This window comes from Sceloporus occidentalis, unplaced genomic scaffold (genome assembly GCF_023333645.1).
Source record: "Sceloporus occidentalis isolate IW3139 unplaced genomic scaffold, rSceOcc1.0.p SCAF_167, whole genome shotgun sequence".
Taxonomy (NCBI): domain Eukaryota; kingdom Metazoa; phylum Chordata; class Lepidosauria; order Squamata; family Phrynosomatidae; genus Sceloporus; species Sceloporus occidentalis.
In genome coordinates, this window is record NW_028317147.1 from 82,699 (window position 1) to 109,930 (window position 27,232).

General features: G+C 39.3%; 1 protein-coding gene across 1 annotated transcript in view; it reads right to left on the reverse strand.

The window, feature by feature from the left end:
* The window catches only part of LOC149279397 (carboxypeptidase E-like), a 42,780-nt gene that overhangs the window by 11,665 nt on the left and 3,883 nt on the right, over nucleotides 1–27,232 (reverse strand). Inside the window, exons 2-3 of the mRNA XM_089501240.1 lie at nucleotides 1,843–2,039; nucleotides 532–699 (exon numbers count right to left, since the gene is read on the reverse strand). Of these exons, the coding sequence (XP_089357366.1) occupies nucleotides 532–699; nucleotides 1,843–2,039 (365 nt within the window). The remainder of the gene's footprint in view (nucleotides 1–531; nucleotides 700–1,842; nucleotides 2,040–27,232) is intronic.

The following is a 27,232-nucleotide window of genomic DNA, read 5'->3' on the forward strand; positions in this document are numbered from 1 at the left end:
TATATATGCATTGCCAAGCAGAAGCAGTCCAATCATGCCTAGCTCGCTCCCACTAAGATTCTGTATGCAACAGTAACTGCATCTATGTGTTCAGAAATCCGAGCAGCATATCAGGTACGTTAGTAACGTAAACTTTAAAGATATTTTTTTTCCATATAAGTAAATATTATAGGGATTCATATACTCTTTATAGGGAGCACTGTTCAAAACACAGACCAACCTTTCACCAACTGAGCTTCTCCAAAATGTCTCTTACGCCACTGAAACGGTTAACAAGTCCCTAATCAAGGCCAAGTAACTGGAACATTACCTCCTTGGTGACGGCGTTTACTGTGGTACAGTAAAGTAGGTGGTTAATCAATACCTGCCTGGTAATAATGTTTGCCGCATTGCATATTAATTGACTTGAGGCTGTTCAACTCGCTATTAATGGAAATTCCAATTCCACACTCCAAGGTTCCTTAACGTTTACAAAAGTGCACAACAAAACAATCAAGTAAAGGCATTTTTTGTCTAACCCAACATATTAACCTTATTATTCTGGTAAACAGACTTCTTCAGGTTTTGCAGTAAGTGATTGTTTGTGCCTCCTTCCTTCTCATTAATGTATACAATACGATCAAGATCAGGGAAATTTCTATTCAAGTCTATTCCTTGAGCGTTGCTTCGACCGACGAACCAATCCTTCATGTCTCCAGGCTGAAAAGATATGGGAAAATTTGGTAAGCTGCATGTTATACTTCAGACAGGAAACTAAGTATTTCATTATACGACTTTACGATGGCATCTTTATGTACTAATAATCGAGACATTCGTTCCTATATCTCTAGCTTGGGCAATAAATGGTTTGCAAACTGACCAGGAGGGGGCACAAGTAGACTAAAAACACAGGTAAACTAAAGATAAGCTACCGGTATATATGGCAACCAACTGTATGCATTTCCATGTCCCTTAGTCAATTTTCTGTGCATAAATATAACCACATTTTACTACACTATATTAATAAACTTGTATTTTTATCCAGGGCACAAAATATTTTTTTAAATAACATTTGGCAATAGTCATTAAAAAGCAAAAATTAGATGCACAAAAGCAATTGATGTATCTACCATATTGTTACATTTAGAATAAAGCCCAATATAGTTATTGGCCAACTGGGGGCCCATGAGCGAGGCATATTCAAAGTTTACAGTTGATGCTTGGAAAATCCCACAGGATATGGTGTATTACATTATCAGTTTAATAGCCAGCACATGCTGTATCCATTTTGAGTGCTTTTGGAAAACAAACTACACTCAATGGAGAGGACGAAGCACAAAGGTAATGGGCAGCTGGGGTCCTGCCTTGAGTGAGGTCTAGGGTAGCCCCAAGCTAAAATATTCTACTATTAATAGCATTTGAGCCCAAACAGGCTATGCTTCTGAATGGTATGCAGCCACATTAAAAAGTTACCATGTGGGTAACTATATACCAATAAACTAGTCTTCTTTTATTTAATTGATTAGGTCATCTGCCACTCTATGATTTTATCACATAAACACAACACCGAAACATTTAAAAAACGTTTTCCGTTTTGATGAAATATATTTTGTGACACGTAAAAACTCAATTTTACATGATTAAATCATTATTTCTTGGGCGGATTTGATCATTAAACAATTCTAGGAATGATGTTTTTAATGTAGCAACCGGTTACAAAATTGTTAAATTCAGCATCGTAAGCATACCAGCTCCTTTATTGGAAAATATCAAGGTTAGAGGTTTTGAATGCAAATCACACATTTTATAAGCATGGTTTATGAGCAAATGTGTCTGCTGGCTATTTCATATTATTATACAAACCTGCTGGGCAGCTTTCTCAAACCCATCAGGATTGAGAGAAGGCATGATGTGAATACGGGTATTGTGAATTAAGTTGACAATTGTTTCATTTCCTTTCTGGTATTCATTGCAGAGATACTGCGCCAAGTAAATTAGGAGCTCCCTGCCGACAGCTTCATTCCCATGCATATTGCCAATGTATTTAAATTCAGGTTCACCTGTAAAATAGGAAGACAATATTTAAATATTAATGATGGTGGTCAATGAGTATGGCCACTAGATGCAAAAGGGACGAGGTAGCAGAAAAAATCAGTTAATCATGTGAGGGAAACAGGAACCCAGCTTGCCCTGTGCGGAACAACAGAAGAAGTTGATCGCACAGAGTACAAGCAACACAGAAGGAAATGGAGTAAATGGATGAGTGAATTAATGAGTATCTGAGGGAGTGAATTAATATATGCAAATGAGCATATGTAAATGAGTGAATGAGAGAATTAATGAGTATCTGTGAAGGAGTATATGAATGAGTGAATTAATATTTGTGAAGGAGTAAATGAATATCTGTGAATGAGTATAAAAAAAAAAATAATGTTAGGTTAGCCCATCCCGGATGTGGGTGTCAGTGTGGCAGAGCCTGTCCTGGTGTGTGTGTGTTTGGGGGTCGGTGTGGCAGAACCAGTCCTGGTGTGTGTGTTTGGGGGTCAGTGTGGCAGAGTGTCAGGGTCCGCAACTCCGGGTCCGCCGAAGCGACTCACCCGAGTACCCGATGCCCATGGGTACTGAATCCCGCGGCGTCTCCAGCTTCTTCCTCCTCTCCCAGCATGCCTGCCACTAGGCGCACGCACCCTCAACAAACTTTATGCGTCCCCGAATGGAGACGCCGGGGTATGCGCACGGATGACGTCATGGCTGGGGGCGAGGCTTCCCCCAGACGGCAAGTTTAAAAAAACAGCACTGAGATTAGCTCAGTGCTCAGTGATTGTTCTTTCTATTGAGCTCCCGTGCGTTTATGCCTTTCTCCTTACGATTTCTGTGTACCGACCCTGGCTTGCCCTCGACTCTGCTGCTCTCCATATCCCAACCCTTGGCTACTAAACGGCGTTCCTGATATTTTTGGTTTCCTGACTTTGGCTTTGGATTTTGACCTCGCGGCTCGCTATTTCCCTGACCACGGCTCCGTTCCTGACTTCTGCTTATTGTCGCCTGCCCTACTTGTTGATTCTTGGGGTTACGTACCTGCATACTGGACTCCACCATTGTACCAGCCACACAGCCTCACACAGAGCCTGTCCTGGTGTGTTTGGGTGTCTGTGTGGCAGAGCCTATCCTGGTGTGTGTTTGGGCGTCGGTGTGGCAGAGCCTGTCTTGGTGTGTGTTTGGGTGTCGGTGTGGCAGAGCCTGTCCTGGTGTGTGTTTGGGTGTCGATGTGGCAGAGCCTGTCCTGGTGTGTGTGTATTTGGGTGTCCTGGTGTGTGTATTTGGTCATCTGTTTTCTGGCACTTTACTTACTGTAGGAACAAATAGGAAGCATAATTATGGACTGAATGAGAGACAGGAAAGCTAAGTAGTTGGCACCATCTAGCACCAACACACCTATCTGCCTGGGTTGACAACAAAGGTCATCTGAATTGAGTTATTTAATCACTAAGGTTGTGGGTTTTTTTCAAAAGAAGATCTAAGAACTTTAGTGTGCAATAATGCAGAAAGTCAGACAAGGGGAAGATACATTATAGAGTTTTATTGAAAAAGTATGTAAGTATCCAAACAAGACATGAGATCATTGCCCTGTAAAAGGATTTATTACCAGAAAGGTGTGATCAATTAAAGAACATTTAGAATATACGTGTGTAAGAATACATAAGACATCACTTGGAATGATAATGTATTAACCAGATCTGCAAAAACAGTTTATTTTTAACAAGTAAATGTCAGAATCAGACATGATTTTACATCTGGAAAGGCTATTAGTCACTGTCCTGGTCATGTTCTGTTCTTAATAATGGTAGAGGACATTGACATGAGTAATTCATTGATACCAGGGGATAAACGTGGGTTGCAGATGGAGCTGTGGAATTAACACTAGGGTCATTTTCTGTTCAATCTGTCTTCCTGTAAATGCAAATGTCAAATTTAATGAGAACCTAAATTAGCATAGTATTTACCATATGTGATTGTAATCTAGAATTTCTCAGAAAATACACACTGTCTAAAATGTATACAAAAATTACATACTGCACATTATGTGGACACAACTGGAAGCAAAATGTTACCCCTTTTTTATTTTCGTATATCACTATACAGGCTAGTATACATATGAACCACTCAAAAATGAATAGTCATTGCATGTATAATATTTGGAGGAGAAACAATGTGAGGCGATCCGAAGGCATATAAGAGACAGCAAAATCATAGAATAGGAGTACCGTGAAAGAATCCACATATAGTTTAAAAGCAGCATAATATCCTTGTTAATCTAGACACTCTTTTTGAACTACAAGTAGTAGCCCAGAATGTTCAAATTAGAGCAGCCCAAGAGGTAATTATACCCCTTACTTGTCCTTCCCTGGTGGGCATGCATATTCTCAGAGTTGGTTGTAGTCCCCCACACCCCATATTCTGGGGGATTTGTCCCTCTGTCTCTTTGTTTTACTCTTTCTTACTTACTCCTTCCTTAGTTGGCCTTTGGCTTGCAATTCTGATAACAAATGTTAATAGAACAAATTTATTTCTCACACCTGACCTGATCATTTAAGGTTTAAGCTTTAATTATAAAGCCTCAGAGTTTTTGTCTTTAATGTTTTTTAGGAATATCTCACCCATAAAAAGTAATAAAAAACTTAACTGGATGAACATTTGCGTAAAACCTGAGAAAGTTAAGACGGCTGATCCCATACATATATAGTAAGTTCATGATGCATACAAAGAACTTTCTTAAATCTGTAAAAATCTGTTCTTCATATCCACAACACGCCGCCTGCAAACCTAGATGCTGAGGGGTAGGCAAATGCATATGGGTTTATATGTTTATACAGTGTTTCGCCTTCCTCAGGATGAACTTGTTCACAATGCGCTTCCAAGTAATTTCAGGAAAGGAGGCATAAGTAAACAAGGATGGGTAACTGACCATACAAACATTCACTAAGTAACTTGTAAGGAAAAAGCCAGATGGGGAAAATAATTGGGAAGTACACAAAATCGGCAGCTGATCCAAAAGTATGTTTAATTAAATATAATTGTGGTTCACCACATGTGGCTCATCAGTCATTTGTAAAGTTGTAGTTGGAAATATTCCAGAGATGTCTTGAAGAAGATTTGGTCATAAAAGGACGTAGGATGAGGAACTTAAGAATAACTTGAAACATCAAGATTCTGTAAAAGGTAAGAGCCTCCATTTCTGAGTTACCGGTAATAGGCAACAGCACTTAGCAACTGTTACAATGGTTGGATGTGTACAGTGTTCTTGGTGCTTTGCTGTTATTTAACTTTAAGAACTTTGGGTATTGTCCTGTGTGTAGAGAATTCTCTCTTTTATGAAGTGAGATAACTAGCGTGCAGGCTGTGATTAATATGATGTGTACTGTTCCCTGATCAACAACTATCGTAAGCAAAAGATGGTGCAACCAGATTTTTGGGGATGATTTATTTTTCATGCAACAGTGCATGAAATCAGAAAGGGGCAAATACTTCTTCACACAACTCTATGGTACATCTAAGAATCCCAACCAGGCATACGATCAGAAAGGTTATGATCAACTATATAAGATTTAAAGTGTATGTGTCTAAGAATACATGTGATGTTAAGCCAAATCTACATATAAAGTGTGTGCGTGTGTGGGGGGTGTTAACAAGAAGATATCAGAATAAAACATGATTTCATGGCCATGATGGAAAATCTGCAATATAATTTACTTACTAAAGTCTAGTTAAGATTTTAAAACGTTGTTGCCTCTTAAATTTAAACTAAATATTTATTCTTATTTGAATAATTGAGTGCTTCCAGAAATTATACAGAATCACAGTTTTTGGAAACAATAAGGGATATTTCAGTTTGCATCAGACATATGCTGCGGCAGTATAGCGATTTAACACAGCACACAGTTTCTGCCAGATCAATTAAGCTACTGGCTCTTTAAACTGCATTCCGTGACCATAGAAAAACCATCGTAGAAAGGTATAAAATATTTTATATAAACTTCCCGTAAACAATGTGTTGACAAAGGAAGCGTAAAAAACAAATATGGTTTTCAAACTCACGTGCTTGCAACCATCAAGCGAGCAGTTAGGAGAAACAAGAGTCTTGAAAAGGTAAAAGCCTCCATTTTTTAGTTCCCAGCAAGTCACCAAGGCTGGGTTTGTGTAGCAGGCTGGGTGCTTTGCTGTTGGGTTTAGTGACGCCCTCAAGAATTGTTGTGATGGTCACATATGTAACAAAGTGAAATTCCTAAATTGCAGGCATAGAATAGTACCGTATTTGCTTGATTATAAGACAACCCCCCAAAATCTGAATATTAATTTATGGAAAAAAGAAAAAGCCTGAATATAAGACGACCCTATAGGAAAAAAGTTTTACCAGTAAATGTTAATTCATTTAAACTATGTGAACAATTGTTTGTTAATAAAAGCTATGATTGAGAAAAATATTTTGTTTTTATTTCCTTTTTTTCCACCTGCCCCCCCCAGTTATGCACATCTGTCCCCAGGCTTGCCACTCTGCCCCAGACATGCCTTATACCCTCTAAATGCCACTGTGCCCCATGATATGCCTTTTAACCCTCTATATGCCACTGTGCCCCATGATATGCCTTTTGACCCCCTATGTGCCACTCTGCCTCCAGAATTGCCTTATACCCCATATGCCACTCTGGCATTTAGGGGGTTAAAAGGCATATTATGGGGCAGAGTGGCATATATGGAGGTATTAGGCATTTCAGGAGGCAGAGTGGCGTGTAGAGGGTTAAAAGGCATTTCTGGAGGTAGAGTGGCATTAAGGGGTTAAAAGGCATTTCACAGAGCACTCTGCCTCCAGAAATGGCTTATGCCCCCCATTTAACACTCCCTCCCTCCTCCAAACTTACCGGTGTTTCTGAGTCCCCGGTGCTTAGTCCGTGCAGCCTGTAGAGCTCTACGCAATTCGCTTGAGCGGAAGTTGTCTACGTGAATCGTGTAGAGCTCTACAGGCTGCCCGGACTAAGCACCGGGGACTCAGAAGCACCGGTAAGTTGGGGGGAGGGGCATAACACAGGAGGATCCAGGTCCCCTGCATCGCTGCGGGGGATCTGGATCTTAGTCTCATAGTCAGACCTATTTGAGGTCTGATTATAAGACGACCCTGTTTATAAGACGAGGGGTATTTTTCAGAGCATTTGCTCTGGAAAAAACCTCGTCTTATAATCGGACAAATTCGGTAATATTTACAGTATATTCCACAGTCACTCTTAACAAGAAACCCCAGATGTTTGGTCACCATGATGATTTGGATTTCACCTGCTGGGCATATTCATTAAAGTGCCCATCAGTATTATACAGAGTTTGGGTTTTTCTTCTCTCTTACATGTACAGGAAATTTGTCAAGCACTGCTTTACAAGGCAACCACTGCTTTAACGACCTCCTTCAGGAAGGTAAGGGTGGGAAATAGGTTCTGGCAGACTAAGATTTGAGAATCTCAGGCATATCTCACAGTCAATAATGTTAAATAATCTACTCTTGCTTACAGGATTCTACAGAAATTGTTTTGTAAAATAGGAAGCAATATGGATATACAGTGGGGCAAAAAAGTATTTAGTCAGCCACCAGTTGTGCAAGTTCTCCCACTTAAAAAGATGAGAGAGGCCTGTAATTTTCACCATAGGTGCACTTCAACTATGAGAGACAGAATGGGGGGAAAGAATACAGGAAATCACATTGTAGGATTTCTAATGAATTCATTGGTAAATTTCTCGGTAAAATAAGTATTTGGTCACCTACAAACAAGCAAGATATCTGGCTCTCACAGACCTGTAACATCTTCTTTAAGAGTCTCCTCTGTCCTCCACTCGTTACCTGTATTAATGGCACCAGTTTGAACTTGTTATCAGTATAAAAGACACCTGTCCACAACCTCAAACAGTCACACTCCAAACCCCACTATGGCCAAGACCAAAGAGCTGTCGAAGGACACCAGAAACAAAATTGTTTGACCTCTGTCATTGCCAACAAAGGGTATATAACTCAGTATTGATATGAACTTTTATTATTAACCAAATACTTATTTTCCACTATAATTCGCAAATAAATTCTTTAAAAATCAGACGATGTGATTTATGGACTTTGTTGTCTCATTCTGTCTCTCATAGTTGAAGTGTACCTATGGTGAAAATTACAGGCCTCTCTCATCTTTTTAAGTGGGAGAACTTGCACAATTGGTGGCTGACTAAATACTTGGCTATGAAAGTAATATGTAAAAAAAAACTCTTTAGGACATGAAGGACTGTTACAGTTCAAGGAAGAATCCTGAAGTGGGAGGTTTTATCCTTTACGCAGAGTCTAATAATAGCAAGTTCATAAATTAAACATTTGGTGAAAGAGGAAATATTCTCAGAAGTGCACACCGACCGCAATCCACAGTATGAATTCAGAAGCACAGACTGACAGCAGTCCACAGTATGAATTCAGAAGCACAGACTGACAGCAGTCCACAGTATGAGTTCGGAAGCACAGACTGACAGCAGTCCACAGTATGAGTTCGGAAGCACGCTGACAGCAATCCACAGCATGAATTCAGAAGCACAGGCTGGCAGCAGTCCACAGTATGAATTCGGAAGCACACTGACAGCAATCCACAGCATGAATTCAGAAGCGCACACGGACAGCAATCCACAGCATGAATTCAAAAGGGCACACCGAGAGCAATCCACAGCATGAATTCAGAAGCACACACTAACAGCAATCCACAGCATGCATTCAGAAGTGCACACTGATGCCAATCCACAGCATGAATTCAGCACACTGACAGCAATCCACAGTAAGAATTCAGAAGCACACTGACAGCAATCCACAGCATGAACTCAGAAGTACACACTAATGCCGATCCACAGCATGAACTCAGAAGCACACTGACAGCAATCCACAGTATGAATTCAGAAGCACACTGACAGCAATCCACAGTATGACAAGTACTGGCGATTCAACCAAAGGGACCAACACTAATATGACATTTTGCTATAACATCAGGAACAGAGCCTGATGAAGAGATGCTTCGGTCAAACACATCTCCATGGAAAATAGTTGGGGGGTTGGCAAATCAACATGAGGGGGTTCTAAATAATTTCCCCATCCAGTCGCAATGGGCACACCATGTAGATTTAGAGGGACTACTCAGCTATCATATGTATTTAAGTTCATATGATGGCTTAAGTGTCCTTTTAATCATATTGTGATGGTTTCACATACCATCGTAATGTCAACTAATAGTCATTTTCTAAAATAATTGTATGAAACCATCCAATATTTGAAGGTTATACTTAATATGTATATTAAAATACTAGTACCTAAGGTCGACCCAAGGAAGATTTCCCGGTTGTGTATAGCACACAAATAATTTACATTTGTGCGTCCTATATGCATGTGATAAATGTTTTTCTGCTTATTTTGTTCCATGTTAATGACACTCATACAGTTCTATTTGCTCTGCAAACTGCATTATAACTGAACTGTGCTTGTCATGCGAGTTTGGTTTTCCACATAAAGTATAACAAAGCATTTCAGATACAGTAACTCCATCTGTCTTTTCATTGCTGGCAGAAGAATAATATATTTGTCAGGAATTTATAATAGATGCTATTTACAGTGCCTTGCAAAAGTATTCACCTCACCTCCTTTGCATTTTTCCTGTTTCGTTGCATTGCAACCAAAAATTAAAATAGATTTGTTGGTGGTTTATGTCATTTGATTTATACAACATGCCTACCACTTTGAAGATGCAGAATATTTTTATTGTGAAACAAACAAGAAATAAGACAAAAAAAAAACAGAAAAACTTGTATGTGCATAACTATTCACCCCCAAAGTCAAAACTTTGTAGAGGCACGTTTTGCAGAAATTACAGCTGCAAGTCTCTTGGGGTACGTCTCTATAACCTTGGCACATCTAGCCACTGGGATTTTCTCCCATTCTTCAAGGCAAAACTTTTCCAGCTCCTTCAAGTTGAATGGGTTCCCCTGGTGTACAGCAATCTATAAGTCATACCTCAGTTGGATCGTTTAAATGTTTCCCCTTAAGTATTTCTTCAGCAGTATTCTTAGGGTCATTGTCCTGCTGGAAGGAGAACCTCTATCTCAGTCTCAAATCTCTGGAAGACTGAAACATGTTTTCCTTATGAATTTCCCTACTAGTTTCCCAGTCCCTGTCGATGAAAAACATCCCCACAGCATGATGCTGCCACCACCGTCCTTCACAGTGAGGATGGTGTTCTCAAGGGGATGAGGGGTGTTGGATTTGCGCCAGACATAGCATCTTCCTTCATGGCCAAAAAAGTACCTTCTTCCATATGTTTCGGGAGTCTCCCACGGCAAACGTGTTTGCTTATCCTTTTCTTTAAGCAATGCCCCTTTTCTGGCCACTCTTCCATAACGCCCACAACTTTTCCGTTTTTTATCATTTATTTTAAGTTATTTTCACCCACTTGTGTATGTCCATTAAATGAAATCGAATCGAAATAAAAATCCATTTTAATTCCAGGTTGTAATGCAACAAAATAGGAAAAATGCCAAAGGTGAATACTTTTGCAAGGCACTGTATGCCCATTAGATAAAATCCATATCATTTCTTTGTGGTAAATGTATAGGTTTTCAAAGGCTAAGAGACATTATTACAGAACATAGGTACAAAAAGTAATAGCCCAAAGCTACATAAGTAATACTACAAAGCTGAAACAGACAATATACCTGTATCCTACATTTGTAAAACGTTTTTTAATCCAAAGTCTGGTATGGTTTACATGTTCTACAATACTATGAAATGCAACAATAGTTTTGTAATATAGTTAACAGGTTTTGTAGACATGTTTCATCATTATTTAAAAAATCTCTTGGTAGCCCTTTTGTTTAGAAAAGAAATAGAGTAATTGAAGTTGTTATATATTTTACTAAAACATTATTGGGCATTTAATATGCACTTCCCTTCTGATCATATTATGTGGTGCTGACACGTAAACCAAAGTAATTTAGGATAGAAAAAAGACCAAAGTCCATCAACTTCAACCCTTCTATTTATCTTTCGCTTAGCGTTTAGGTAATTCTGTTTTTTGCCAGAAGATGCACCAAATGGCTGTTCTGTTTACCCATCATGCTTATTAAAAACAGGTTTTTCACCGTTTATGAATTTTGTTCCTTAAGGAAACAAATCATCTGTTGAATTTTTTTGTGATTTTTTTATTTCTAGTGATCACAGGAGACCGTTTCACATTGATGAAGTCATTTCACACAGCTGTTGTATTGTTTTTATTCGAGAAAGCGTTGAATTCAAGTGTCCTTCAGTTCTGGCCTTGTAGTTTTTATAGGTTTGATTGTTATCTTTTGTGTTCTGTTTAAACTGTGATTTGATATATACTATTATTGAAAACCAAGAAAGTAATATTTTGAATGTTAACACTGAAAATGTAAAGTTGGACTTTCTGTGTTAAGAAAAGTGTCCAACTGCACCTTGTCTGATAAGAAGACAGGCCTACTGGTACCTTACAAGGTATCTACTAAACTCACATTAGAATGTGTTTTGCCAACAACCATATAAGTGGATTTAATTTCTCTAGCTGGTGTGCCATGCATCTGTATCGGCAAATTATACTGTAGGTATGAAAGGTATACCTCCCAACAGGTCACTAGTTTGAGGCACTGTCCCATTGCCCTCAGCAGCTGCCCCGCTTTTGCGAGCAGTGGGGATATTGGGCTGGTTGGGGAGAACCTCTGATTTGCAATATTCAATGATTTCTGCATATGTAGATTTCAAACAGATAAAGGGCATAAGGTTCTGTATTGTCTCACGTATGTGTGTCCCGTGGTATTCATACTAGATTGAAAAGCAGATTTTTTTAAATTATATTTTAGTTACATAGTACATAAGGTTGAAAAAAGACTGAAGCCCATCAAGTTCAACCCTTCTACCTAACCTTCCTACTCTTGATCCAAAGGCAAAAAAAACTAATTAAGCTACTTCGAATTCTGCCATCAGGGGAAAAAAATCCTTCTTAACTCCAAAAGGCCATCGTATTTCTCCTTGGATCAAGAAGCTCTAAAATATGAATTCTATTTATAGCCCTGTATGTCGTGTCTTTCTAAAAAAAAAAATATCCAGACCCCTTTTGAAGGCATTTAACGTATTTGATAACACCACCTCCCTAGGCAGTGAATTACATACCTTTATTGTCCTTACTGTAAAGAATGCCTTCCTCCGCTCTTCCAGTCTCAGAGGGTGACCTCTTGTTCTTTGTACGTTTCTGTTAATGAACAGGTCACTGAAGAGCTCTTTATATTGGCCCTGCTTGTATATATAATGTTATCATATCCCATCTAAGAAGCCATTTTTCCAGTGTATTTAATTTTAACTTTTTTAGTCTCTCTTCATAACTAGTACCTCCCAATCTCCTTATTAATTTTATAGCCATCCTTTGCACTTTTTTCTTGTTCCATAATGTCCCTTTTAAGGACCGGTGCCCTAGAATTGTACCGCATATTCAAGGTGAGGTCTTACCATTGACCTGTAAGGAGGCAAGATGATATCCTCCTCCCGTAAATCAATACCTCTTTTATGCATGCCAAAACCTTATTGGACCTTGCAGCTGCTTGCTGGCATTGCACACTGTTGTCAAGTCTGTTGTCTACCATTATTCCTAATTCCTTCTCATTGGTAGTTTTCCCCAAGGATATTCCATTTATAGTATAGGTTGCATATTTATTATTTTTACCATAATGCATTTGCATTCATCTACGTTGAACCTCATCTGCCACTTGCACACCCAGTCCCCAACTCTGTTTAAATCCTCCTGCAAAGAAGAAACATCCAGATTAGTCTGAATTACCCTGCTTAATTTTGTGTCATCAGCAAAAACTGTGACATGGCTCTCAATGCTGCTTGGGAGATCATTTTTAAATAAATTAAAAAGAAGAGGACCCAGGGCAGACCCCTGAGGCGCTCCACTTAATACATGCGTACAGTCTGAGAAACATCCATTAACAACTCTCTGCATTCTATCTTTTAGCCAATTTCTGATCCACATACAGACATTTGCCCCATAAGCCTATTTCTGTTAATTTATAGAGTAGCCTTTTATGTGGAACCGTATCAAACGCCTTGGCAAAGTCCAGATAAATCACATCTACAGCCAACCCCAGGTCTATATTTTTATTAACTTCTTCATAGAATGCTAATAGGTTGGTTTGACAAGACCTGTCTTTCACAAATCCATGTTGACTTTTACTAATTGGATTATGGATCAAGATATGATCTTGAATGTATACCTTTAGCAACCCTTCAAATAATGTTGAGATTTTGATCCCTTTTTAAATATGGGCACAATATCTGCCTTACACCAATCTAATGGAACTATGCCTGAACTGAAAGAATCCCTAAAGATCAGTAATAATGGTTGGGCCAGAATTAGGCTTAGCTCCTTCAGTACCCTTGGGTGTATACCATCCGGTCCAGGAGCCTTGTCTACCTTAACAGTATTTAATTGCTTGAGCACTTTTTCTTGCATCTGCCAATCCCATGTTTGTTGTAATGGTTCCTTAAAATTAGCCAGCAGGGGCTAATTGATGTCGGCTTTCTCTCTGTCCTCACTAACCAAGTTTCCGGTTTTAGATAATAAAAGACCAACATTCTCTACCTTTAACTTTTTCCATACTTAAAAAAAACCTTGGGATTGGTTTTACTCTCCTTGGTAATTAGTTTCTAATTTTCCAATTTAGCCATTTTAATTGCCTTTTTGCAGGCTTTGTTGGCATCTTTGTATGCGATAAATTATACTACTGATCCCTTGCTTTTATAATGCTTAAATGCCAATTATTTATGTCTTATTTCCTGTTATACTTTCCTGGTAAACCACATTTACCACTTTGGTTTTGATTTGCTTCTTTTATATACTGGAATACATGGGACAAGAGGACTTCTTAATAGTTAGTAATTACCTAACCTAACCATGTATGTCAGCAAGACAAATTCAATTGCACACAGACTAAGCAACAGAAGAGAGCAAATGCTGATGACGCATCCTGGTAATGTGCGTGGGCAGATAATAGGAACCACAGATCAAAAATTGAGAGAACTGACGGAATGGAAAGACAGGGCAACAGATGGCTATTTTATTTAGGTAAACAAAGGAAAGGCATATTGTACGTGCGATGTCCTCATTCACTAATGATCAGCTAATGCACAAAACTAAAATAGCCCTCAGGATTCAATGGTGTATGTCAATATACCTTTTCCTAACAGGTAAAACACAAATAATGCGTACAATGGAAAAGAAACATTAAAGGAACAATCAACCGTCATATTCTTATGACGTGAATTGTAGGTTTCTAACCGAAATTTAGTAAAACGTCTTGTTTTTCCAGGAAGCATATGCCCCTTTTTCATTCATTGTGGTTGCCTATTCCCTTGCTTACAGCCACCATGCTGAATACCCCATTGGAACAGTACTTATTTTTTAAAACAGGAAAGGCGGGGGTTAAGCGGGGTCACACAAGACAATTTTATGTGACCCTACAGAAGCACTAGTAGTATGTGTGAGCTGCCCTTAAGACAGGCCCTGTGCGGGGTACGTGAATGACTGAATGAATGAGTGAGTGAGTGTGTTTGTGTGTTACTGTTTGTAATGGTGCTAGTGTTTGCATATGTTAGAGTGGACACTTGGCTTTATATGCCCCTCTCCTATTAAAGGGGAAGTTTGCTGCAGCTCTGGAGCTGGGTTTTTACCTTTTTTCAATAAACAGATGTATATTAAAATATTTACATTCTTACCATAAACAGAAAATGTAACAGAAAGGAGACAGATTAATAATTATACAGAGAGGGATAAATAGACAGACACCAAGGAAGCTAAGTAAGAGAATATCTTAAAACTTTTAAGAGATTGATAGATCATCAGACAGACAGAATAAGCCAGCTTGCCTAATTATAAATAGTAAATTATGTATTTTAATAAAGTACTGATTAACTTCCTCATACACCCAAAGCAGAACGGTATTTAAAATGTCTGTCAAATTCATGTATATAGACTTTATATCTTCTTATATGCTGGCTCATTATGGATACGGTTGCTCCACAGCACAATATGACTGGTTCTTGGTTACTATGGTAACAAATGTAAAGTATATGCAGGAGAAGGCTGAAGGTGGGAGTACAATTGTAACCACCCTGACTGATTTCTTCTTAAATAAAACAGTGTCCGTTCAGTAAAAAAAAACAAAAAAAAAAAACAGCACCTGGTTTAAGGTTACATATAAAGTAACATAACAAAAAAATACCTATAAAGGGATTTATACACTCTTATTATATATGCCACCCAACTGTCACTCTTTACAAGGGGTAGTCCCCGTTTTGTCACTTTATCCCACTGTTTCGGGACAGAATTAGAGCTCGGTGGGACATCGGGATTCAGGACCACACATTATATTTTTTTGCAAATCAAGCATTAGTACCATTTTCCATCAATATGAGCACAGTGAACAGATTTCATGTTTAGTACAGCTGGTGCAATTGGACATGAGACATTTAAACATCAGGTAACAGGTATATATATACCGACTAGATATTGTAAGCTAATGTTAGATTATGTTTTCCATTTTTGCAACACCTAGCTAACACAGGCCTTGGCTCAAGAAAGGTCCACAGTCCTGTTTTGTACCCTTAAAAGTGGAAATCTAGTTAACAATGGCAGATGATTTTCAAGCTAGTAATTTGAGATAGACGAGGATCATTGGAGTTACAGATCTAACATCTGGTGGTATCTTCTTCTAAAGGGTAGAAATCAGGCTTAGATGCAGATATTTGTAATATTCATAGCAAGGTTAGATACCGGACCGTCCAATCTCAACGAGGCAGGACTCAAATCAAACTAGAAGCCACTCACAAATTGGTCCTTAGACAAGACGGTAACTGTCTCCTGTTTAGATATAGACATTATCAGTTCTTCCCAAATATTTGTAAAGTTCCCTGTAAAACTCAAGCACTGAACAGACTCCAAAACAATTGCTATTAACATCATTCTATCTCAAGAATTTTAACAACTGTTATATTCTATCTCTTATCAGTTAGCAATCACTAAGTCTAGTCTATATCCTATTAAACTAATGATAAAAACTGGTTTATATTTGATTCCAAAGCGCCTGTTTTTTTGCACAAACTGGACAGCCCTCCATTAGCATTTTCCCAAAATTGTAGCCGTACAAATATTGGATTTCCCTTACTGCGGTAAAATGTAGGAAGGATACACGTTATCTTTGTCAAGGCCCTTGTTCTCCCGGGAACAGAATTCTCTATGGCAACACTATCTGTTCTCCGGATTTTTGCCCTTATGGGAAGCATTTCACTGTGCATACACTATCAGAGCATAATGAGGATTTTACTTCAGCACATCAGATGTGTTGTTTACTTCAGGCCAGCTAGAAACACGGAATGACCATAGCATTAATGCAGTATCATGCTCTGTAAAATGAATCTAAGATTCTTTTGACAAGATGAAATAATATAGAGATGCTACAAATTCTCCCTGCACAGATATTTAAATTTAATACTTACGTTCTGGATCAGAGCTATTCAACTTGAGAACTTTGGGCTATACGTACAGAGAGGGGGGTTGATAAAACTCAGTCCAACCAACTGAAATATAGTTGACAGACAACATGGCCGAAATAAAGCAAAAATTCAACGCATAGCGGGCGAGTAAGGCATACGTATTGGAGATTCTGTCACATTATATGGCCATATATTGCTTAGCCCACCATTACATTAAAGTACCTTGAATTTGGCGAGTTTGTTCTCTTTACTTATTATCCTTTTTAGAATTTACGACACATACTGTTGACCCTTGCCTGCATTAACAGCATAAAACACATGTTCTCAGATTCGGAGCTAATTGCAGAAATGTAATTCCCATGCAGCTATATTGCTTACCAAGGAGCTGAATCAGTGGGACTGCATCTTAACCCAGAGACTTTCATGTAATGTTAAAGCCTTCTCTGGACACCATTAACAAGGGTCCTGTGTGGCAGGAGGGGCTGTCTGACCCTAAGGCTGGGTCAGAACCTGCAAATATTCATAGCAAAAACAATACGCAAGCTAGGGAAGCGCACAACCTAAAAAGCATAAAAGCACAACACGCTCATTTGGCACAATACAGTTAGCACCAGATTCACCAAAAGGAACAGTAAAGAAATGGCACAATAGGAGCAGACAATGGATCCAGTCCAATGCCTGCTGGATTGGATCCACATAAAGCAAAGCAAAAAAAATGAATCAGTAAAGGAAAAAAGTATTTTCTTCAGCCATTTTGTTTTCTGCTGCAACATCATCTGGTCAACAATGCACAGGTGTGCTGCTCATGGATACACAGGGACTAGAAGCAAGGTTTGGGCTGAACCTGTGTTGCTTTCCTGTGTTTGAATCATGATAGGATTGTCAATGTTTTATTTAGGTGGAACCGCAGTGAAAATATAAAAATGCATTGACCTTTGCAGTATAATGTGACTTACTTGTTTTTAGTTCAAAGTATTGCGCGTTATTGTGTTCAAATTGTTCCACACCTTCCGCATTTTTTTAAATGTCATTTTTTTAAGCATAACCTCTTTGGACAGCTCTGTAGGATTAGCTTTTACTAAAAAGTGATAATAATAGCCACTAAAAACAGTTTCACTGTGAATACATATTTATTTAGGCAGGCAATGTTTTGGTTGAAAGTTAAATTAGTTGAAACTGTGAATACCTATCTTTAGCAAACTATATACTGTATATTCTGTGCTGAGGTAAAGCTATTTATAAAAGAGGTAAAAGAGCATCTAGACGTGGGAATTCCACCTGGAAATATGGGTATGGCTTTTACTAAATACCAAATGGGTTCATACATGCTTGCATTCTACGCCACAATAATTAGAATTATATAACCTGGCAACGGGACATCCATATCTTTTTAAATTATCCTATGCCTTTAAAATTACCCGAAATGCATGTTCTTCAAACATATTAGTGTAGGTTTCACTTGGTACAATATGTCCTCATAAAGTGTTAATGTTAATTAATGCAAAGTATCGAGGAGTTCAAATTTGTCAGAAAATACCAATTGACCTAATACTCTATTCATTTCCTCCAAATCCCTATACTTTTATTTAAAGATATTAAAGAAGATGTAAGCATTGAACTTTCTATTTAGCTTGTAGTACTATTTAGGATATTTAATAACGGTTCACTGTAGCAAAGGTATATTATTCTTTAAACAGAGCCGAGCATTTCATGGTCTGATAACAGATGGCCGCTGCACATACAGCAGCAGGAGTGAACATATTAACGTTACTAAGAACAGCAACAAGGGCCAGAGACAGCCCAAGGAAATCATCTGCTAATCCTCTCTGTAGTCATGGCAACAGCTCTTGGACAAATTGTTCATGCCTTAAACAAATGACCACAAGAGTACCTTTACACAACCGACGTCCCTGTTAACACAGTCATAAAAAACGTCATATGAGATGTTTCCATTCAGGTGAAAAAGCTAGAAGACTACAAACAAGAAGCCGTATTTTCTTTGGGAGACGTCGGTCAGTCCACTCATGGGGATCAACTATTCCCAAAATGCACTGCCAGACTTTTGGCATTTTAAGAGCCATTGCCAAAAGGTGGTAGGAACCCTAGAGAATATTTGTGCCAATATTATTATTATTATTATGTATTGTTTTATATAGCGCCATCATATGCCATAGGGAGAGTCCAACCTAAAGACCCAATAATGTAAAAGACCACAGACACACACTTATTAAAAAAAAACTACTCCCCACCAAGCTTAATGTACACCAAGGAAATTCCCACTGGATGTGGCACCTGGGCTTGATTCTATTCAACCTGCTAAAGAACGAGGCCATAACTAAGGAGCATATTTTGTTCCTGCATTTCACAAAGCAGTTATATTTGTAAACACCTCTATGGGAATTGGAGATAATGTCATCTAGCACAATAACCGTTGTGTTTTATGGGAGGTTTATTGCGTTTAATGAATGTGAAGCACCCTACGTGTCTATAACATTTATTCATACATCTCATTTATTTTTATCCTAAGCTAAGGAAGAAAGTACATACTGTACAGATATATTAATCTTATCTTAATAACCTTGCTTCAAATTCTACATTGTACTACACATGATCCCATTGATGGGATGTGAAGAACACAAAAGAAGTGATTTCATTAAAAAAAATGCTGCAGAAGGAAACAGAGCCTTGCCTTTGAATGAAGTGTAAGACATTGTCTTTGGATATTAAAGGTGATCTGAAATACTTTTTTTCCCCACAACATTATGACTGATATTCACAATGAAAAATAACATTTTTAATATTTTCAGTAATGTAAATTAATGTATGAAGCATGCATGCGCTTACTGTTCACAATAGGGTGGTTTACTATCGCAATCAATACTGTATTAAGACCCTTTGGGGCCCCTGGACAATAGATTTTGGGAAAACCCCAAAATAAATAAAACCACACATGCTCTATGTATGCTCTCTTGTGCTACATGACCCCCTCTGATTTGCAGGTGGCTCTAAAGCACCAGAAACCCTCAAAGCTCAATGGCCCTAAGCATGTGCATAGTGTATACAAAAAACAAAAACTGTCTGCACTTCTCACCCTAATAAAGTTAGCAACAAATATATAAACATAATATAAATGAGAGGTTTTGGTTTTATGAATTGGTCAAAGCATAATTAAGCTCACCCACGACATCAAGGCACACTCTTAATAAGGGGGGAACCTAATCTCACCTTCAACATAGTGGGCACACAAAGCAGTTTATACTGCTACCAAAACCTTATTAATGTGTTGGGGGAGGTGCAAGTAAGTGCATAGTGTGCCTAATGGATAATCCAGCTCTGATGAGTATTAGGTCACATTTACACATTTCTACTATATGTGCTCTTGATACTTAACCACCACTGACCATTAATGCAGAGTTAGGAGAAGCATGATAGATGCTGTTACTGCCACTGAGACAGAAAACCAGTGGTGCATAGTTACTACAACTGAAAGAAGCGTTTCTGCCAAGTTAAAAATGTTGGTACATATGGTAGGGTTTTCACAGATTGGTAAATTCTACACTTCTTCTATACTTCTTCTATAAACAGGTCTATGTAGGCATTGACCTGTTTACATTTGAGACCAGCGGCCCAGCTAATGTGTAGCCAAGGGAGCCCGGACACAGCTCTTTGAGTTAGACTCTCACACATCTTACCAAAAGTCCTCAGAGGGTGAGAAAACTGAAAATTTTCTGTGGTCCCCATCTCGGCAAACTGGGCTAGCCAATGCACTGGGTTCAAGTTTGGCAATAGCCAACCCTGACATGCCCAGCTATAGTTTATATAAGTATCTTAAAAACATGTCAGTGCCTAGGTTTGGTATACTTATCCCTAAAAGAAAAAAAATTATGTTACTGTCTCTTTAAATAAATTCTGATATTATTGAGGTTTCTCTTGAAACCCTGAACTGTCTGAAAGACAACAATGTTCTTGCATCAGGTTAATGTATTCAGAAAGGTGAAGGCTGGAGCAGCAGAATAAATTTAAATTTGCTTCACAGGCAAGGGATTTATTTGACCAAAACAAGGAAACTTATTCTCTTACAAAAATATTAAGTTATTATTATAACTAATTTCTCTAGGTTTATCAGAACCAATGAACATTTATATCTGAGGATATGTGTGCTTTAAATAACAAAACATAATAGAAACATAGACCATAATGATCACATATTATATCTAGTATGCCAGGCTTACCTAAATGCATGACATACTCTAAAGGTCATTGTGTATAAAAATTAGAAAATTCTCCTAATGATTAGTTATTTCAGCTAAAGCAAGTAATGTCTAGCAACAGTCCACTTATAATATATTCACCTAGGTTTCCACCTTTGGGCAATGAGTGGGGACAAACCCTATTTTGATGAAATGGTGAGCATTAACATAGCAAAAGTAGCCTTGACAGGGTGTTTGGCTGTGAGACACAAAACAAACAAAAAGGAATACCATGGGTGTAAAAATATTAATAGTGACTATGATGCACTAGTGATAAGGAGAGCCATCTAGCAATTTTTAATGGATTTTGCCCATAAGGTACTCCATTATCGAGGCATTTATTTAAATTACTGAGAATGGGATTTGGATGCGTTTGATTCTATTCGTTATGCCGGCAGTAATCTGGTGTCACTCCCTCACTTATATAAATCACTTATATTTTTTAAGACTGAAAATGTGTAAATAAACACAGTATATAGGCTTAAAAGCAATATGTTCCGATGTTTAATATTTCAAATGTCACGAGCACATTGCTTCCAGTATTTTTTAGCTGTTGTCAAACACAGTGCCAAGTACCGCTAATTCCTTTATCTCCATTTGATGCTAAAAGTGATTGCTTTATAACTGTATTATAATAGTGATATTGGACATTGTGTGTGTCCCAAATGTGCTAATTTTAGCTGTAAAGAGCCCAAGGCTTTAGTGGGTCTGTATTATATCCTTTTCCTGATTCTCTATACTATTTTACTGTTATTACATTCCCCGTTATTGATTCTGATGGTTTCAAGATTGCAACCATGTGACGTTTGTCAGAATTAATATAAAGATATTAAAGGATATTAATACAATTATATGAGAATATGTTAGATGTCAAGTTATTGTGTGTGTTTGGCTGCTGAATAAACTATGCAGATGATATTTCAAAGGATTTTCTCATAAAAAATTTTATACTTCTGGCATCAATATAACAATTTGCTCCGAATATTTACAGCTAGTTCTTCAGTCTTTATGGTTATATCAGTGACTTTTTAAAGGTAATTGAAGTGTCATGAACAACAGTCACCATTAAGTACAGTATCTAGAGCTAGAAAAGGATTGGCGGATAAATCTGGGGAGATAGCTGCATACGTAGTTTCCATATGAAAAAAATATAAATAAATATGAACATAAATGTACACACATGTGCATGCCTCCCTTCAGTCTTGGTTTTTGTGGGTCAGTCCAGATTTTTGAGCAACGTTCCACTGTCCTGTGTAGCTGCCGCACTGTCCCAATCTTGCAGGCGGAGGCTGGGAAGATCCTCAGATATCAGTATATACTACATGGGGATGTGCACTTGGTTTCGGATGTATTTGGAATATAACTTTGGCTATCAATAAGTTGATATTGTACTCGGGTTTGGTGTGCAGATCTGGTGTGTTGGGTGAGACACTTCCAAATAAGCCATACTTTAGCCATACTTTAGCCATACCTTTACCACTAGAGTTTATTTCTATGAACAGATAAGACGCAGCCTTACAATTCCACCAAAATTCACCATATAAATCACCAAAACAAACGGGTGAAGATCCACGCTGTCTAAAATCTATTTGCATCTAAAACTTATGAAATCACGTACAAGCAACAATGCCTGTGCTTTACTTCTACTTCCAGAGCAGACATATGATGGAAACAATAAGCTATTTCTCAACCTAGATGTTTGGCCAGCAGTCATATTGACTAAATTAAAATGACTATTTTAAAACCGTATCTCTGTGAGACAAACCAGAAACTGATCATTCTCGCTGTTCTCCCAGATGTGTAAAGCAGATGAGTTCTTCTACACATGTGTGATGCCAAAATGTTGCCCTCCTAAGGAACAATATATATTAGCTGTTCATCTTACATAATGGCAAATTTGCAGAGTGGGCTGTCAGAATACAGACGAGGTTTAAAAGACACTGTGCATAATATTCAAGTCGATCGCCCTCCGCAGACTAGTTAAATTGTATCTTTTGGCACTGTATTGGATAGTATCTGGATGTAGTATCTTTAGTCTGGACACTAAAGAAAGAAAGCAAGATGTGTTCTTTTCAGAAATGTAAGTATAATATCATAGTAATATGTTTTACAACTAAATAATATATAGTCTCCTCTTCTCTATTAATTCACTTCTTAGCTTGGAGCTATTTCCCTTCACTCCACCCTTACAAAGGATGCCTTAATCAATCAACATCAATCAGCAACTTAACCAGTTAACTCGTCGTAAGCAACGCGTTGATGGCAACCTTAGGACAAGTTAACTCGTCATGTAATTAAGAGGACGGTGTGCTCTGTACTCAGCACTTCTCGTTGTTCCCGGGATCCAGGACATTTCCTCGCAACTTAGGCAGAATTCCTGGACCCGATGCGTGATCGTGGGGACCACTGAGCTCACATGACAAAGTCAATGTTTTGAAACCCTGACTTTGTCTCTGTGTCACCCTCTGTACCTCACACACTGATGGGGAGGCGCAGGGAGTAAAACTGTGTTACACAGTGTTCCTACACGTTCTAAAATCTTCTGAAATACAATTTACGTTAACCCTTCCTGATCATAGTTGCTCTGATCAGTGTTATTTTCTTTTTGGGCTGATTTTTTTGGTTTAAAAAATGTATTTATCCTATTTGTTTAATTTTTTTTACACTTAAAAGCTTTAACCATTGCAAGCTCATGCTATTGTTTGGGTTGCTCTGATAAGTAAATGGTACTGCTCAGTTGTAGTTTTTTCTTTTTTTTTTTTGGCATATTACTTTACGTTAGTTAGGTGGGCTATTGGGTGAAACAAGTTGGTTAGTGTTTGGTTGAGATATATATATATATATATATATATATATACACACACACACACACACACACATATATACACACACACACAAAAAAATACAGCACTCATAATGTCCTATACTGTGGAGGAGGCTTATGCAATTCTGGTGTCTAGTTCAGATCAGTGGCGTCTCCAGGTTTCATATTTAGGGGGGCACATGGGGGGCCAGGGACCAAAGTAGGGGGGCCAATTATAAAACGGTACATATAATATATATATATATATGCGTTAGACGTGCATTTTTAACTACTTCATATGTACGTATCTCTTTGAAGTGATTGGAATATGATTTTAAAATAACAGCTGAACTGGCAGTTATTTTTCATTCTTTATATAGAAATATTACACCCTGCTTCCGATATATATTAATATTAGCCCCTGCTGCGGATATATACTTATATTATACCCTGCTGTCGATATATATTAATATTAGACCCTGCTGCCAATATATATAAATATTAGCCCCTCCTGCCAAAAAATTATATAAATATTTGCCCCTGCTGCCAAAACATATATATTTGCCCCTGCTGCCAATAAAAATATAAATATTAGCCCCTGCTGCCAATATATATATATATATATATATATATATATATAACATATTAGACCCTGTTGGCAATATATTTTATAGTGAAAAAATTGGACCCTACCCAAGCATTTCCTTGGGCCCTGCTCAATGCTCCCTTCCATGCAATCACTCCCTCCGCTACCACACCAAAATATTTGCCACACTGACTGCAGATCAGGGGAAGACAGTGAGAGTCAGTCCTTCTGACTGCACCATGACATTGAGAGGTCCTCTCCCCTGTAATCATCCCTTTGCCCCCTCATTCACTAAACCATACCGCTCTTTTACTTACACCCTGTAGTTCAGGTATAGATCAAATAAACAACACATGGAAACAGCACGTGCATGTATAGATCAACTGAATAAGAAATACAAACCCTGTATTTGCAGGTATACATAATGGAAGCATAGCATAGCAGATACAGATCAACAGAATAACACACAAACCCAGCTATGCAGGTACAGATCAACTGGAAATCACATAACAACTAAGCATTAACGGTATAGATAAAACCCCCTAAATTACAGGCATAGCTCACAGGATGCAGCTCACCAGCTCTGGTGTCCACACTGCCCACATAGAACCCGACCAGCACCAAGATAACATTAACAAATTACAGTCGAGAGTGAGCCAACTTTGTCCCCAAACAGCCCAGCGTGAGCCAATTTTGTCCCCAAACAGCCCACCCTGACACCAGTACAGGCTCTGCAACACCGACACCCAAACACACACACCAGGACAGGCTCTGCCACACTGACACACACCAGGACAGGCTCTGCCACACCGACACCCAAACACACACACACCAGGACAGGCTCTGCCACACCAACACCCAGACACACACACCAGTACAGGCTCTGCCACACCGACACCCAAACACACACACACACACACCAGGACAGGCCCTGCCACACAGACAGCCACACACACACACACCAGAACAGGCCCTGCCACATCAACACCCACACACACACACACACCAGGACAGGCTCTGCCACACTGACACCCACATCCAAAATGCTTTCCACACTGGTTTGCTGTTTGTTTGTTTTCCCCCCTTGTGTATTGATGCCCCCGCCAGCCCCCCTTTGGTTTTAATGTATTTCCCCCAACACCCTTGTGTATTGCCCCATGTGGATTTGTGCCCCCAGCCAGCCCCCTTTGTACATTATGCCCCTTGTGTATTGCCCCATGTGGATTTGTGCCCCCAGACAGCCCCCTTTGTACATTATGCCCCTTGTGTATTGCCCCATGTAGATTTGTGCCCCCAGCCAGCCCCCTTTGTACATTATGCCCCAACACCCTTGAGTATTGATTTTTGTGATGTCCCCAGCCAGCCCCCCTCCCTTGTGTATTGATGCCCCCCTTTGCATTGTTAATGACCCATGTATATTGAACCCAGCCACCCACCCCCCACCTTTGTGTATTGATTTATGTGGTTCCCCAACCACCCCCATTTTGTATTTCATTGTTGTCCCAATGCAGCCCCCCCCTTTGAATATGGCTCCCCTTCCTCCTATTACCCCAACTTTTTTATTTTTTTTAATACTTACGTTTTTGCCGCATCCTTCACTGCTGCTGTCCTCCAACTTGCTCTTCTACCCGTCACGAGGAACTGTTCCGTGTGACTCCGCCCCCTTGAACGGCCAATCACATTGGCGATGTGATGTGCCACTCAAGGGGGCGGAGTCACATGGAACAGGACACTGGGCGGCACTGTGCAGGCACGCTGGCCGCTTAATGATTTTAAAGCGGCCAGCGTGTCTAACCGCCGCTTTAAGACTCGCAGCCACATCGGCTGCAATGGCATCTCGGTGTGCCGGCCACTTCTGCCGGCCCACCGCGGATGCTGCGGGCATTAAAGACGGCCACTTAAATGGGCGGCCGCGCGGCCGTTTAATGTACATTCAGGGCGGCCTGCATGGGTGTAGGAACCGGGGGGGACAGATCCCCCCCAGTAACTCATGCAGGGGGGACCGATAATGAAGAAATCCCCCCCAGGGCCGTAGGAACCCCCCCAATAGAAACGCCGCAAATGCGGCCCGCGAGACCTCGAGGTGCGGCCCGCGTAAGATCGGCAGCCAGGGCATCCTGCTACAACTAGAGCCCTGCTACTTACCTGTGGGAGGGTCTTCTGTACTGCACAGAGGAAGCGGAACCCAGCAGAGTTCACGTGACATCACATCACATCCTGCTTCCTCTATGCAGTACCAGAGAACGCAGAGGGAGGCCGCGCCCCCTGCTGAAGTCTGTGCGCGGCATCGAGGAGCTGCAGTGCAGGTAAGGGGGTGGGGAGGGTGTTTGAATCAGTATGCGTGATTGAGGGAATGAATCTGTGAATGAATGAGTATATGAATGAATGTGTGTGTGATAGCATGGATGTGTAAGTGCTGGAACCTAGGTATGATGGGACTCCTATCATGCCAAGTCAGCAAGTACAAGCTGAAACCTAGCTAGCTGCCCCCCGTGTGTATTGATGCTGCCAGCAATATGGGGTCTGCACATCACTTACAGCCACCCTGTACCAGCATGTACTGGCTGCCTGGGTATGATAGGAGTGTGATTGCTGTTAGCAATCACACTCCTATCATGCCAAGTCATATTGCTTTTTTTTTTGTCCAATTGTGGTGTGTTGCTTTTATTAAAAATGTGAGTTTTTATTATTATTTTTAAAGGTGGGGGGTTATTTTCGGTTTTGGCTAAGTGAACCGTGAATGTTTTGGTCCAGAATTTTTGGTGCATCCCTAGAATAAATAGAACTATTTCATTTTTAATTATCCTGAGTCCTGAATTTGTAGTCACAAAACTTTCTAGGTACAGAAATCAGTGACAGGAAAAGTAAAGGTTTTGTGTCATTTACTTTATTTTAATCTGCATATTTTATTAAAGGCCATATTTTCTCACAGTGAAAAATGAGTGCGGCCCGCGCACGTATACAATTCTGATTAAGTGGTCCCACTGCAGAAAAAACTTGGACAC